The sequence below is a fragment of the Benincasa hispida genome, chromosome 11 (assembly GCF_027475165.1).
Source record: "Benincasa hispida cultivar pf3 chromosome 11, pf3_genome.v1.1, whole genome shotgun sequence".
Taxonomy (NCBI): domain Eukaryota; kingdom Viridiplantae; phylum Streptophyta; class Magnoliopsida; order Cucurbitales; family Cucurbitaceae; genus Benincasa; species Benincasa hispida.
Window position 1 is genome coordinate 28,356,721 of NC_143488.1, and position 16,714 is coordinate 28,373,434.

General features: G+C 35.2%; 1 protein-coding gene and 1 non-coding gene across 2 annotated transcripts; both read left to right on the top strand.

The window, feature by feature from the left end:
- The first annotated feature begins 604 nt into the window (after window positions 1–604).
- Window positions 605–701, top strand: LOC120092286 (small nucleolar RNA snoR113). The gene has a single exon (XR_005485995.1). It is a non-coding gene; the product is annotated as a small nucleolar RNA snoR113 (small nucleolar RNA).
- Window positions 702–2,845: 2,144 nt separating this feature from the next.
- LOC120091698 (E3 ubiquitin-protein ligase UPL1-like) lies at window positions 2,846–5,332 on the top strand. Its single transcript, XM_039049807.2, has 5 exons — window positions 2,846–3,062; window positions 3,139–3,419; window positions 3,555–4,760; window positions 4,843–4,972; window positions 5,057–5,332. The coding sequence occupies exons 1-3, from the start codon at window positions 2,951–2,953 to the stop codon at window positions 3,909–3,911; spliced, it is 750 nt and encodes a 249-aa protein (XP_038905735.1). The 5' UTR covers window positions 2,846–2,950; the 3' UTR covers window positions 3,912–4,760; window positions 4,843–4,972; window positions 5,057–5,332.
- Window positions 5,333–16,714: the final 11,382 nt, after the last annotated feature.

Here is a 16,714-nt window from a genome sequence, read left to right on the forward strand (position 1 = left end):
CTATCAGAATATGAGTTATTTTGAAGATAGTTATTAGTCAAGATTATCTTGCTTTAATTAGTGAAAGAGTATTTGATTGCCCCTTGGTAACACTTATTCCGACTCACTATAATATCGTTGCAAATAAATAATGATTATGACACTATAAGAATTTTAGACTTTAATGTCGGTTGGAAAAAGTGAAATCGGATGTATAATGTCGATTTTTTTTTTATATAAAAAAAGCTGAGGTTTAATGTCGGTTTTAAACCGACATTGTAGTTATACCTTTAATGTCGATTTAAAACCAACATTAAAGATCCGCTTTTAAAAAAAAAAAAACAAGAACAACTTTCTTCCTCCCCTTCCCCCCTCACGTTCGAACGCGTCGCGCCTCCCCAAACCCTCGTCCAAGCTCGTGCAAAACCCTCCGTCCGAAAGGCTCTCTCTTACCGTCGTCAAAGTTTGGCCGTGCGAATCAGGTGATTGTCGTCCGTCCTTGGTCACTCCTTTGAAATTGTTAGCAGTTTCATTTCTTATTCTGAAGCATGCTTTTTTTTAGTAAAACCTGAGCATCTCAAATTTTGATATCATCGATCTCATGGTTTTTCGTGTAACAAGTTACTGGCAACGATAAATCAAATGCCGGACTTACGGCTGCTTCCATTTGGACGGTAGTAGATTGACGATATGTCTGCAGTAAGGTGTTTTTCCTGAGCCAGTTCTTGTAAATTTCTCTTGAATAGCAGATGTATTATGGCGGAAGTAGGAGTGTTCTTACATTGTTTTCTAGTTGATCTCAAGTGCATGCTTTGTCATAATCTACCGTCACTTTGGTTTATTTTATCTTTGTCTTATCAAGTACTGGTGGTCTATTTATTGGGTACTATTATCGGTCTTTAAGTAAAATTTTAAGATTGAGAATGAGGAAGATTGAAGTTCACCCTAATCAGAAGATATGGACCACTGTAATGACTTCTATGTTGAACTCTTCCAACTTGTAGTTTAGTATGTACCAGGAAATCACATTGACCTATTTGATCTATATTTTCGTTGTTCAGTAGATTATCTTGTGTATTTGTGTTTGATGGTTTCTGTTAGAAACTTAGAATGGTAGAATTTTGTTTCTTTGCCATATGCGAAGGTTCCTAGTAGTTTCCATAGATACACTGGTAGGACTAGCATGTTGAGTCACTTATACGTAGTTAGATTTTAACTTGACCTGCTGACCCATATATAGGAGCTCAAGAAATATGCCAAGACTTGACTATCCAAATACTGTGTGATGAATGCTTTAGACCCTGGATTGTTTCTCCCACTTGAAAGTCAAACTAATCTATACATGGCACATCATGTAACTCGGTCAATTAAATTCATTTTTTGAATACTGAGTCATGTAAATCACACTTTTCATCATTCTATATTTCTATCCTTTAATTTCTTAAATTTTGAGCCACAATTTGTTTCCTTAAGGTTCTGCCTACTTTGAGATCATTTATATACTTTTGCATATTGCTTTTGCGCTGTAAACATTGTTGACCAATCTCATAAAAAAAACCATGGAATTACTGCATATATTTTTGCTGAAATTTTGGAAAAGCTTCCTCATGTTGCTTCAGCAGGAGATATTACTGAACTTTTGCATGTTACAGTACTCAACAATTCTAATTCTTATGAATATTTTATTTTGATGTTTTTTCTTGCATGTTTTGTTTATTTTTCTCTTTCAGTCTCTTGTTCAAATAGATCTTTTTGTTTTCAATTATCGTTTATTTCTTTTAAGAAACTCTTGTTATCCTAACAACTTTGTGAAATTGCAATGAATGGAAACAAATTAGAAAACAGAACGTGAATGGATGACCGTAGTTAGTTCATGCAAAAATCTATTGACTTAAGATTATTGACTATTCTAGAGGACATTTTTTACAATAATATTTTTGTGGATGATTTTTCTGAAATATACATTATCTACCCCTTATGTGTGTTTGACTCCTTATTCTCTTGTCATTTTGTCTTGTCAATTACGGTTGTTTCTACTGCCCAACAGAAGAATGAATAAAGGTACAAACTCGTTTTCTATGGTTTGTGAAGTTATTAATTTATAAGTAGTGGCAATGCGGTTCTTTTTTCCCTGCCCACTCCATCATGTTAAATCTTAGCTTCCATATTTTCTAGGCTTCATAGGGTATCATTAGGACTAAACTTGTCTGGCATTTGTTTATTAATTTGGTTTTCACTTCAATAAGATGTATATATGTTTAAAGAGATTTCTTTACACTAGGTACAGTTTCTTGAAACATTTACTGGAAATGTTTGGTATTGGACAAATAAATGAATCTTCTTTTCTCCTTGAGTAGTTTAGCATTTTTACATGTCAATCTTATAGTTTTCTTTTCATTCCTATGGATCTAAATGATAGGTGGTCAATGACTATCTCAGAAATCAAGTGATAATTGCAGACGAAAACTCATCAGGGGGAAATATATGCTGTCTTCAATAAGAAGTTTTCTTCATTTGCTTTGTATGCAGGAAAAGATGGATCAGACTTTCTACCATATGACGTATCGCCAAAATTTCGATGCATGTAGTTTTGATGTTATGTTACATGATTAATTAGATATTGCTCTTACTAGTTGGTTCTTTTTATATGATAAATTAATTGGATTTACATTCTTCTTTTCGTAAGAAAATGTTTGGTTTTGTTTTGTTGTGTTTCCTATTGGAAAAATTATTTCCATTGATGAAATGAGTTCTTTCCTTTTAATGAAGCAGCCATGTTTAAAATTGTATATTAAACTTTATCGAAATTTGAAAATAAAGTGTTGTACTGCATACATTCTCCACCTAATGTGGCATTTTGTTCTTTTCTTATGTCATCCAGCCGCTTGGAAAATGACTATTGCAGAGGCTTTTGTTTAACCTTTGTGCACATAGTGTTACAAGGGCAATTCTGGTTTATCTATTACTAGATATGATCAAATCTGAGGCTGAAGGTTTTGTGGGTGGAGTTGCAACAATCAATTCTCAAAGGCTCTATGGTTGTCAGTCAAATGTTGTTTATGGTCGATCACAGTTGTTGGATGGTAGTACTTTCTTCCCTTAAATTTTTGTCTCATTTTGTCATTACTATATTTATACTTTTTATGTATATCTTGACAGGTCTTCCTCCCTTGGTGTTGCGTCGTGTTCTTGAGAATTTAACTTATTTGGCTACAAATCATTCTGCTGTTGCCAATATGTTATTCTACTTCGATTTGGAGACTGTCCCTGAGGATTTGAGTTCTACATACATGGAAACTAAGAAGGGCAAGGAAAAAGTTGTGGAAGGGCTTCCATCAAGTAATTTAAAAACCTGTCAAGCTGGAAATGTTCCTTTGGTTCTATTCCTGAAGCTTTTGAATCGACCACTTTTCTTGCGTAGTGTTGTGCATCTTGAACAGGTATGAAAGATTGAAAAGAGAGGAACATGAGTAAAAAATGATGCACGCGTTTTTGCAGAGTTTGGATTTTATTATGGTTTAACATTTATGCTTTTCCCTTTCCCCATTTTCTAATTAAAAATGTATATGCTGCAGGTCATGAGCCTCCTTCAAGTAGTTGTTTATACTGCATCATCAAAATTGGAGCATCAGTCCCGATCTGAACAGGGAACAGGAAATTCCCCTATGTTGCCTGTTGATGAAGCTGGTAGTGCGGTTTCAAAGGATCCTGCTTTGCCGGAAGGAGAATCAAAGCAAGAAAATAGTGATGCTGCTAGGTCAACTTCAGGTGGAAAAAGGAGAAATGACGTACATAATATCTTTTTGCAACTGCCGCAGTCTGTTTTGTGCAATTTATGTGCACTTCTCGGCCACGAGGGGTATTCATCTTCCAATCTAATGTCTTTTGAGTTGTTTGCTTTATCCTGTTGGCTTATGATGATAACTAATTAGTTATTGGTTCAGGTAATGTAATATCATATATGATGATGAATTGAGTGATTTTTACCCAATGGATGATTTGTTAACTAAATTTATTTATAGTTACTGGACATATATATGTAGTTAAGAGTGTGTTCTTAACACAGCCCAAGCTGATATCTGCATATAGATTTGTTATTTTGGTGTATGTTTGAGTCTGATCCTTTGGAAGAGACATGGAAGCCATTGTCGTCATTCGCGTGTCTCCGCCACATGCGCCGCCAGGTTCATTCTACCCTATACTTTTAATGGTGTTGTTTGTGTGTTTTTTAAGTGTTTGGAAAGGAGATGGATTTATTGCAATAGCAAGGGATTCACGTAAAAATTGTTCCTGGTAAGTGCATTTTTGAATGCTTGCAGTTTTAAGAATAGTTTCTAAGTGTTTTCAAGTGACTCTAATGATATGGAAATTCCTATTTGAGAAGTTATAGTGTGCTTATTTCTCTTTGGACCATATTGGAATAGAATGTAACACCCGTATATGACTCATGGGTACTATTTATTTGTAGTTTAGATTTGATTCAAGGTGCTTGAGTTTGTGGGTTCCACTAATGTAGTTTGTGGGTTATTCATGCACTATGGTAGTTTTTGTGACAACTTTTGAGATTTGAAGTACATTGTGAGCTAAATTTCCTTATTGATGTATGTGTTTTTGAATATTCATTTTTTGGGAATTTTGATAGTTCTGTTGAGAACAAGTGGTTGTGAAATATTTTTTGGAGTGTGTTTCTTTGAACAGGTTCAAGGTTAATTTTTGGTTTTCTTGTGTTAGCATCGTTATGCTGCCAAAAATTTTCTATTGTCTTCGTATCTCATATCTAGGTAACCAAGCTTCTCTTCTTTAAGATCTTGAAAAAGAAGATTCTCTCATTTATTCAGCTATTGAGTTTTCTTGTTTTGCAAGTGCAACAAAGGAGTAAAGACTTGGTATCGCAACCTCTTTATGCTTTTTCTTTGGGAATTCTAGATCCAACACATTCACTACAAGAATTTTGCCTTGAATGTACCATTTATGCACATTCCCAATAAACACGGTTAGTTGAATATGAATTCTGATCACATTTTCACTTTCAATCCTTTGTCTTAAACCTTTATTGTTTGTGATCCTTTGAACACAGTGGTCAGACAAAGATGCCTATAACCAAACACTGTTGAAGTTGGGGGTCTATTCAAGAAGAATTATGAAGGGGTCCATACTTACCAAGTAGAGAGGGATAGTAAACTCATAATGTTTGTAAAATCATAATGTTTGTATTACTTGTAATTTGTCTTTTCAAGGCTTGAATTATTGTACGGCCTTTTAAATTATAATTTTATAGAAGAATTTGCGGATTAAATGTAATAAATTTACAATCCATACATGAATAATATGTCATAGCCACAGCGTTCGATAATGATGTGTCATGTTATACTTTTTGACCGAGAAAATGGATTTGGCAACGAAATTTAAAAAAACGGACAATAATTGATAAAACAGACAGATTCTGAGCTTCAATATCGGTTTAAAGGGCTTCATTTGATTCTTGGGCTTCAATTGCAACCGACATTAAAGGGCTTTAATGTTGGTTGCAAATTTCATTAAAGGGCTTTAATGTCAGTTGCAAATCTCATTAAGGGCTTTAATGTCAGTTGCAAATTTCATTAAAGGGCTTTAATGTCAGTTGCAATCGACATTAAAGATAGTGTTATTAAATCCCTTTAATGTCGGTTTAAAACTGACATTAAAGACAGCTTACATTAAAGGACTTTAATAACACTATCTTTAATGTCGGTTGTCAACCGACATTAAACCCAAAATTCTTCTAGTGTGGGTACATTATTATTTTTTGCTAAAAATTGATATGGATTTAGTTGCAATTTACTAATAAGAATATGTTTAAAATTTCAACATGTCAAATTCTTCCAAAATACTCGCTTCAGCTTTAATTAACGGTAATAACAATTCAACATACAAATTACTAGCAAATGATGATTCAAAACAAGTTGTAACAGAGGATTGTCCATCTCCCAACTCGTCTAAAGTTTTGAACAATATAGATGAGAATGAAAATTTTGAACGACTGAGTAAATGGATTTACTAATCATCGAAACTTGCTTAGTGGAAAACGATAAAAAGACTTAGATAATAGATTCAAGTGTCGCTAATCACTTCTGTATTTTTTCTCAGGAAACTAGTTCCTGGAGACAACTTACGGAAGGCGAAGCAACCTTTAAAGTAGGGACCAGAGAAGTTGTTTCAGCTAAAGTAGTGAGAGATATGAAGTTATTTAAAGGAGATAGGTACATTTTACTTGAAACTATTTATTATATTCCTTCCACGAAAAGGAATTTAATATCCGTCTCATGTTTGTTGGAATGGAATTCCAAAATTTCTTTTGAAAATAATGAAGTGTTCATTACTTCGAAAGATATTAATATTTGTTTTGCAAAATTAGAAAATAACTTGTACATGTTAAAATCGACTGAGGTAAAAGCTGTTTCGAACACACAACTGAAACTCAAAATAAGAAAAGGAAAGTTTCTCCAAATGCCTACCTTTGGCACTTGAGACTTGGTCACATAAATCTCAAAAGGATTAAGAGATTGGTTTAGAATGGTCATCTAAATCAGTTAGAAGACAGTTCATTACCACCGTATGAATCTTATCTTGAGGGTAAAATGACTAAAAGATCCTTTTCTGGAAAAGGTCTTAGAGCCAAAGAACCCTTAGCACTGGTACATTCAGACCTCTATGGTTTGATGAATGTTAAAGCTCGAGGAGGGTATGTGTAACGACCCGATCCCTTAGGACTTAGGTTAGGCCGTTACTAAATACATGCATTCATGGAACTCAAAACGACACTCGGTTATGGCGAAATAAATGCTAATTAAATAAGGTAAGTTCAAAAGACTTTCATTAAATTGAAATACTAAAACAATAGTAGAGTACCCATAAATCATAAAGAATAATAAATAAGTCTGAAAAACGATTCTTAAAAGTAAGTTTTCAACATCAAAACTAAAAGTTAAGAGAAACATGAAAAGAACTCAAAATCTCATGAGCGGAAGCGTAAAAACTAGTCCCAGTGGCTCGATCACCAATTCTGCTTGTCCATTGCCGGTGCATCTCTACCCTTACCTGAAACAACAAGATGAGAAAGAATGAGTATAAAATACTCAATAAGTAACCCCACCACTGGGGTCAGGATAGGCATCTATGTCCTCTAGATACCTACCTCTAGTGAAACATATAAACTGCTCTAGTCCTCATGGGACACATATACACATGAAACAAAAAGGAGACTGGATTCTATCCTACTGTAGTTAAGTATGCCCACTACCTCTAGTGAATCCCGAAGGAGACACAAAACTGGTGAATCCCGAAGGAGACACAAACTGGTGAATCCCAAAGGAAACACAAACTGGTGAATCCCAAAGGAAACACAAACTGGTGAATCCCGAAGGAAACACAAACTGGTGAATCCCAAAGGAAACACAAACTGGTGAATCCCAAAGGAGGCACAACCTCTGGTGAATCCCAAAGGAAACACAACCCCTAGTGAATCCCTAAGGAAACACAACCCCTGGTGATCATCTAACTAATCAGTGAGGACACTATCACAATCTCAACATCACAAGTATCACAACATGGTTCTATAACATACATATAGATCTCATCATCATGATTCTACAACGTACATATACCTCTTGTCATCCTAGTCTCATAACAGACATATACATCTCATCATCATGGTTCTATAACATACATATAAATTTCTTCATCATAACTCTATAACATACATATGCATCTCATCATCCTCAGATTCAGTAGGATCTCCAATAACAATAATATACTCAAATCATACTAGTATTCAAACATCTCTATGCGCAACTAGTCTTTTAAACCTTCATGTTAGCAAGGCATACATAAACATCAAACTATCAATATATCCTCAATAAATCATAATTATCATTGCCCGGCACTAGGGCAGTTCCAGTAGTATGATTACTTACCTCGATACTAGATTTAGATATCGATCCAAGCGACAGTCTTCAATAATCAATCTTTGAATTCAATTCCCCAACGAAGCTTGAGCAACAACCACCCTCAATATTCCAATCTCCAAATTCTTGCTTCAATCAAATCATGCTTCCAACTTTTAATCCCTTTCTCCCGTAAAATTTTCAATTCACAAATAATTTGACTCACCCCCTTCCACAATAAAATTAATTCTTGACATTAATTTCAAATTAAATTTGTGTGACAATAAAAGTCCAATTTCCATAACTTCCATCCGATTAAACCATTAAATTGAAACACCCCTTCCTTCATAAATGAAATTAACTCCTGCCATTAATTTTTAAATTAAATAATTTCAACGTCAATCCATTAATTTCCAAATTAAATAATTTCAACGTCAATCTATTAGTTTCCAGATTAAATAATTTCAGCGTCAATAGTTAAATTCCTGCAATTACACTAAGTCCAAAAATTCCAAAAATGCCCCCAATTAATAAAAATTGCTGAAATTACATAAATAATAAAAATTTGGGGTGTGACATTCTTTCCACCATAAAGAACTTTCGTCCTCGAAAGTTCATTCCTAAAAAAGCTCTAGGTACTGAGTCCTCATCTCATCCTATCATTCCCAAGTGGCCTCCTCGAACTGATGATTCTGCTACGAAATCTTTTCATCTGCTATTTCCCTATTGCTAACATCATCTCCTCTCTAGTGAGAATTTGCATAGGCCTCTCTTCATAACTCAAGTTGCCATTCAACCACAATGGCTCAAAGTCAACTACATGGGACGGATATGTTACATACTTACTCAACAACAAAACATGGAAGACATTATGAACTAAAGAAAGTGATGGAGGTAATGCCAATCGGTAAGCTATGAGACCAATTCGCTCAAAGACCTCGGAAGGTCTAATGAACCTCGAACTCAGCTTCCCTTTCCTTCCAAACCTCAAAACACCCTTTATAGGTGCCACCTTTAAGAACACTTTATCACTTAGTCTTAAATTTTAGGTCCTTACGTCTCACGTCGACGTAGCTTTTCTGTCTGCTCTGAGCTGTTTGCATACAAGCCTTGATCTTCTGTATTGCCCAATTCATGGTTTGCACTAGCTCAAGTCCTAGCAATTTCCTCTCTCCTACCTCATCCCAACACATAGGAGACCTACAGCTCTTCCCATAGAGGGCTTCAAATGGCAACATGCCAATGGTAGCCAGATAAGTGAGAGACTCAACTCCTTGAAAACTCGAACGCACAAGTGCACAACATATTCTCTAATGTCTGGTTCAAACGTTCTTTCTAACCATCAGTCTGTGGGTGAGAAGTTGTATTAAAATCCGATCGAGTACCCAATGCTAACTGGAGGCTCTTCCAAAAACTAGATGTAAAACGAGAGTCACTGTTTGACATAGTTGAAACTAGTATAAAAAAAAGGTGTGACAACCCCTTCCATATATAACTATGAAACTTACGATGCTGAAAACCAACAATACTTTAACACACTCAAGTTGAAAACTATGAAAACTGTCGTGAGCTTAAGAAAGACTTATCCACTAAAAATCTGAACTTACAATTCTGTCACAGGGAAAACTTCATATGTGTAGTGGAGAAACTGGTCATGCTATATAATGCGTCATCTAAAGATACGTACCAGAACAAATTTGCTCAAATGAATACTGCTTCTACTCTAGAAGCGCCGACTGTGATGTCTCTCTTAGGGTCTACATGTCTGAGAATAACTTTGTCTAATTAAGTCTCACATTCATGAGAAACTCATCATAAGGCTCTATACTGTCATGGGCTATAAAACTGCTTAAGCCAATCCTCATATTATTGTTTAGCCTTAAAACAATCACATATCATTACTTAGACCCTGCAATGTAACACCCCAAATTTTTATTATTTATGTAATTTCAGTAATTTTTATTAATTAAGGGAATTTTTGGAATTGTTGGACTTAAGTGTAATTACAAAAATTTAATTATTGATGTTGAAATTATTTAATTTGGAAATTAATGGATTGACGTTAAAATTATTTAATTTAGAAATTAATGGATTGATGTTGAAATTATTTAATTTGGAAGTTAATGGATTAACGTTGAAATTATTCAATTTGGAAATTAATTGCAGGAATTAATTTCATTTTGGAAGGAAGGGGTGTTTCAATTTAATGGTTTAATCGGAGGGAAGTTATGGAAATTGGACTTTTAATGTCACACAAATTTAATTTGAAATTAATGTCAAGAATTAATTTCATTTTGGAAGGAAGTGAGTTAAATTCTTTGTGAATTGAAAATTTTACGGGAGAAAAGGATTAAAAGTTGGAAGCAGGGTCTGATTGAAGGAATAATTTGGAGATTGGAATATTGAGGGTGGTTGTTGCTCAGGCTTCATTGGGGAATTGAATTTAAAGATTTATTATTGAAGACTGTCGCTTGGATCGATATCTGAATCTAGGATCGAGGTAAGTAATCTTACTACTAGAACTGCCCACGGGCCAGGCTCTAGATGTATGCTAGCATGATAGATCGATGTTATGGAAGAATGACATCATGATAGATCGATAGTATATTATAACCAATGTATGTTATGGTATGAGATCTGAAAGATTTATTTGTGCACCTAGACACTTGAATGCTAACATGAGATGATGCATGATTCCATATGGTTGTATTTGATCTGAGGAAATTGAGGTATACATGTACATGTTGTAGAACAATGATGTTGAGGTACACGTGTATGTTGTAGGGCCATGATGTTGAGGTTTATATGTATGTCATAAAGTTGTACAGTGATGATTATGATGTTGAGACTGTGCAAATATTCATACTGATTAGTTAGATGCCCATTAGATATTTTGTTTCCTTCGGAATTCACCAGTTTGTGGTTCCTTCGGGATTCACCAGTTTGTGTTTCCTTCGGGATTCACCAGATTGTGTTTCCTTCGGGATTCACCCGTTTGTATTTCCTTCGGGATTCACCAGATTGTGTTTCCTTCGGGATTCACTAGTTTGTGTTTCCTTCGGGATTCACCAGAGGTAGTGGGCATACTTAACTATAGTAGGATAGGACTCAGACTTCTTCTTGTTTCATGTGTATATGTGTCTCATGAAGACTAGAGCAGTTTATATGTTTTATCAGAGGTGGGTATCTAGAGAACATAGATGCCCAGCCTGACCCCAGTAGTAGGGTTACTTACTGAGTATTTATACTCATTCTTTCTCTTGTTGTTGTTTTAGGTAAGGGTAGAGATGCACCAGCGATGGACAAGCAGAATTCGGGATCGAGCCACTAGGACTAGTTTTTACGCTTCCGCATCATGAAATTTAGAGTTCTTTTCATGTTTCTTTTAACTTTTAGTTTTGGTGTTTAAAACATACTTTTAAGAATCGTTTTTCAGACTTATTTATTTTCCTTTATGATTTATGGGTACCCTACTATTGTTTTAGTATTTGAATTTAATGAAAGTCTTTTCAACTTACCTTATTTAATTAGTTTTATTTTGCCACAACCGAGTGTCATTTTGAGTTCCATGCATACATGTATTTAGTAACAGCCTAACTTAAATCCTAGGAACTCGGGTCGTTACATGATCAGAGCGGCTTGGCGGTCAGCGGCAAATGCCTCGGTGCCGGGCGTCGTGCCAAATTGGAAGGTGTTTCGCCACTCGCAGTTTGTTCACTCGCGTTCGCAGTGCCCGGATCACCAACCAGCCGTTCCGCCACTCGCCGTTCGCTGTTGACCGCTGAGCCGCCCATTCCGTCATCCAGCCCAAACCGTTCAGCCTAGGTTCGCTTCACCTCACCGTCAGATCCACGTTGTCACGTCGGATCCGCGGCCTAGCCATCGGATTTCTTCTGTCGCCGCCACTGTTGCTTGTGCCAGAATCTCGAAGTCTTTGGGTAAGATAAAATTTTTTAGAATTTTCTTTGGGGATTTTAGAATACCCAGTTGGTTTTAGCTGAAATTGTGAATGACCATCATGTTTGGGCCATAGATTTGAGTGTTGGAAGAGTTTCAAGGTCGAAAGCGGATCGTGTGGCGTTGCAAAAAGTTGTTTCGGGTTGGTCAATCAAACTTTCTGTTGTGGATTTGATCTTGGACCAAGCCGCAACTTTGATAAGTTAAATTGGGTTCGTTGTATTAAATGTGGTATGTTTTGGTTTTGGCTCCTAAGATTGAATTCTAGTGTTTGTGTTTTATGCTAGGGGAATTAATTCGAGAGTTACTTTGTTGGAGATTAATTGCTTGGGTTAATTTTGGATTTAACTTTGAGTTCCATAACATACGTATGCATCTGGTTCTATAACACACATATGAATTTCTTCATCATAGCTCTATAACATACGTATGCATCTCTTCATCCTCAGATTCAGCAGGATCTCCAATAACAATAATATACTCAAATCATACTAGTATTCAAACATCTCTATGCGCAACTAGTCTTTTAAACCTTCATGTCAGCAAGGCATACATAAATATCAAACTATCAATATATCCTCAATAAATCATAATTATCATTGCCTAGCACTAGGACTTAAGTTATCATGCATGCATGCTACCAGAGCCCATGTTTTGGGTTCTGTTGACGGACTTACTATGTAAGTCTAGATTGTCCCTGTGGCTCATGAACAGATTCCTCGTCATCGCCAGGTATGTCTTATCAATTACAAGTTTTATGATAGTTGTGCATTAAAATATTTGTTTAGCTTAAATGCACCAGTTATGTTCTAATGCTAGGTCAGTGACTCGTTAGAAGTTATTATAAGAGGATTATCTGGTACGACACTACAAAAAGAGAAAAATAAAATAAAGTAAATTATGAGGTCACTTACCACTAGATAATCTCATGGAAATTATGTTAGAAACGAATAAATATATACCTCAGTTCAGCAATATTAAAGGTTGTTGAAACTATGTAGAGTTATGACAATTTAGGAATGAAGGTATTTAAATGTTTAAGCTAAAGAATAAAATTGTCGAGACAAGAATTGATCAAGGACTAATGTTATGTTTTGTGTTGGATAGACAATCGGTGGTAGTATAAATACACAGACCAATGCTCAAGTATAAGGTTAAAAGTTGTTTTATGAATAAGGAGAAAAAGAAGAAGAGTCAGTAAATCTATAAAGGTTTTGAGATATTAAAAACCCAACATTTTGAGAAAATTTTAGAAAGGATTCATAAGTCATAATCATTTGGGTAATACTACAACTTAATGAACTAGGTAAAGCATGTGTAATGATATAAAGAATTCTTTTGGAATATCTAGCTAGGTAGATGTCATTAAAGGAAGCTAAAATAGTTAGACATGACCTTGGACTTAAAGGGGTTAAAGCAAGGTGTTATTTGTTTAGGTTGAAGAATTATTTTAGTATACCTAGACTAAACCCAGAGCCTTATTATGTTAAGGAAATCCAAGTTAGATAGATTTAAAGAAACAAAAGTCTTTTGGAGTTTAAAAGTATGCAAATTGGCAAAGAGGAATTCTACAAGATGGAAATTGTTAGTGAGAGAGATAAGATTTATGAAGGAGTTAAGTAAAATATAACTTAGTAAAGAGATTGTGTTCCAACTGGACAGTGAAAAAAAAAAAGAAAAAGAAAAAAAAAGTGTCCTGAATTTAGTGGTTTTATCAAAGATAAGTGTGAAGGAGAGAGAAGTATCCAAGGAAGTTTACTTTTTGGAAAGAGAAAGGAATTTAATGTGTTCAAAACTCCTAGTAAAGTTTGGTTTGGAGGCAGGATATGAGGTGTTACAAGGTATTTTTTTTGGTGTAAAAGAAAAAGATCTAATGATCATGTGGGACTTTGGGACAATATGTATTAGATGGAAAGATAGCTTACATAGATGATTGGGTATGGAACTTTGTTTTAACCCAAGAATATGTTACGAGAATAAAAGGTCGAGAAGAGATAAACTAAATGGAGTTACTAGTAACAGTAGATGTTCGAGAACTATTGATATGGTATATTGAGGCTTCATTAGTTAAGAGATAAATCATTGAGGGCATTAGTAAAATTTAAGGGATTTTGACTTTGTGTGCAAGTTGGAAACATAAACTAGCAAGACCATTAATTTGATTGAAAAAGGAAATTAATCCAGCTCAAAGTAGGCAAAAGTGGTATATGCACAAAGGTAAGTAAGTTATATATTCCAATATCACCATTGACATAAGGGATAGACCGTTAATAAAGTTGAGTTGATAGAAAGAAGTTGCTACAGGTGGGTTTGGAGCAGTACCAGATAATATGTTTTCCCTTGCATTCGCAATGAGTTAAACAACTCTATGGAGTACGAGTAATTCAAGCTACGACTTATGAGTCAAGAAGGTTTTATCGATAAAAAAAAAAGAACGAACTTCGGGGATCAATTTCGGTTATTGCAAGGTTATGAAAATGTGTTATCAATTGTCTGATGCTTTAGCATCCAAGGGACTTCAAAACCTCATTTTCGGAGGGAATTCTGGACTCGTTCGCAGTAGGATCTAAGTAATGATATGCGATTGTTTTAAGGCTAAAGGATAATATGAGGTTTGGCTCAAGCAAGTTTTATGGCCCATGATAGTATAGAGCCTCATGATGAGTTTCTCATGAATGTGAGACCTAATTAGACAAAGTTATTCTCAGATATGTAGACCCTAACAGAGACATCACAGTCGGCGCTTCTAGAGTAGAAGTAGTTTTCAGTGATTTATTTTGGTACGTATCTTCAAATAACGCATTATATAGCATGATCAGTTTCTCCACTACATATATGAAGTTTTCCCTGTGACAGAATGGTAAGCTCAGATATATGTTTTTAGTGAATAAGACTTTCTTAAGCTCACAAGAGTTTTTATAGTTCTCAGCTTGAGCGTGTTAAAGTATTGTTAGTTTTTAGCATCTTAAGTTTCATAGTTATATATGGAAGGGGTTGTCACACCTTTTTTTATACTAGTTTCAACTATGTCAAAAGTGACACTCGTTTTACATCTAGTTTTTGGAAAAGTCTCCAGTTAGCATTGGGTACTCGATTAGATTTTAATACAACTTTTCACCCATAGAATGAAGGTCAGAAAGAATGTTTAAACCAGACTTTGGAGAATATGTTGCGGGCTTGTGCGTTAGAGTTTTCAGGGAGTTGAGACTCTCACTTGCATTTGATGGAATTAGCATCATAACAGATATCTGACTACCATTGGCATGTCGCCATTTGAAACCTTCTATGGGAAGAGCTGCAGGTCTCATGTGTGTTGGGATGAGGTAGGTGAGAGGAAATTGCTAGGACTTGAGCTAGTGCAAGCCATGAATGGGGCAATATAGAAGATCAAGGCTTGTATGCAAACAGCTCAGAGCAGACAGAAATGCTACGTCAACGTGAGACGTAAGGACCAAAAATTTAAAACTAGGTGATAAAGTGTTCTTAAAGGCGGCACCTATAAAGGGTGTTTTATGGTTTGGAAGGAAAGAGAAGCTGAGCCCGAGGTTCATTGGACCTTTCGAGGTCTTAGAGCGAATTGGTCTCGTAGCTTACCGATTGGCATTGCCTCCATCACTTTCTTCAGTTCATAATGTCTTCCATGTTTCGATGCTGAGAAAGTATGTAAAAGATCTGTCCCATGTAGTTGACTTTGAGCCATTATGGTTGAATGGAAACTTGAGTTATGAAGAGAGGCCTATGCAGATTCTCACCAGAGAGGTGAAGATGTTATGCAATAGGGAAATATCAGTTGTAAAGATTTCGTGGCAGAATCACCAGTTCGAGGAGGCCACTTGGGAAAGAGAGGATGAGATGAGGACCAAACACCCAAAGCTTTTTCAGGAATGAACTTTTGAGGACGAAAGTTCTTTAAGGAAGGAAGAATGTAACACCCCGAATTTTTATTATTTATGTAATTTCAACAATTTTTATTAATTCAGGGCATTTTTGGAATTTTTGGACTTAAGCGTAATTACGGAATTTAATTATTGACGTTGAAATTATTTAATTTGGAAATTAATGGATTGACGTTGAAATTATTTAACTTGGAAATTAATGGATTGACATTGAAATAATTTAATTTGGAAATTAATGGATTAACGTTGAAATTATTCACTTTGAAAATTAATTGCAGGAATTAATTTCATTTTGGAAGGAAGCGGTGTCTCAATTTAATGGTTTAATCGGAGGGAAGTAATGGAAAATGGACTTTTAATGTCACACAAATTTAATTTGAAATTAATGTCAAGAATAATTTCATTGTAGAAGGGAGTGAGTTAAATTCTTTGTGAATTGAAAATTTTACGGGAGAAAAGGATTAAAAGTTGGAAGTAGGGTCTGATTGAAGAAATAATTTGGAGATTGGAATATTGAGGGTGCTTGTTGCTCAGGCTTCGTTGGGGAATTAAATTTAAAGATTTATTATTGAAGACTACCGCTAGAATCGATATCTGAATCTAGTATTGAGGTAAGTAATCTTACTACTGGAAGTTCCCACGGGCCAGGCTCTAGATGTATGCTAGCATGATAGATAGATGTTATGGCAGAATGACAGCATGGTAGACTGATAGTATAATATAACCAATGTATGTTATGGTATGAGATCTGAAAGATTTATTTGTGCACCTAGACACTTGAATGCTAGCATGAAATGATACGTGATTCCATATGGTTGTACTTGATCTGAGGATATTGAGGTATACATGTATGTTGTAGAACCATGATGTTGAGGTATATGTGTATGTTGTAGAGCCATGATGTTGAGGTTTATATGTTTGTCATAAATTCGTGCAGTGATGATTATGATATTGAGACTG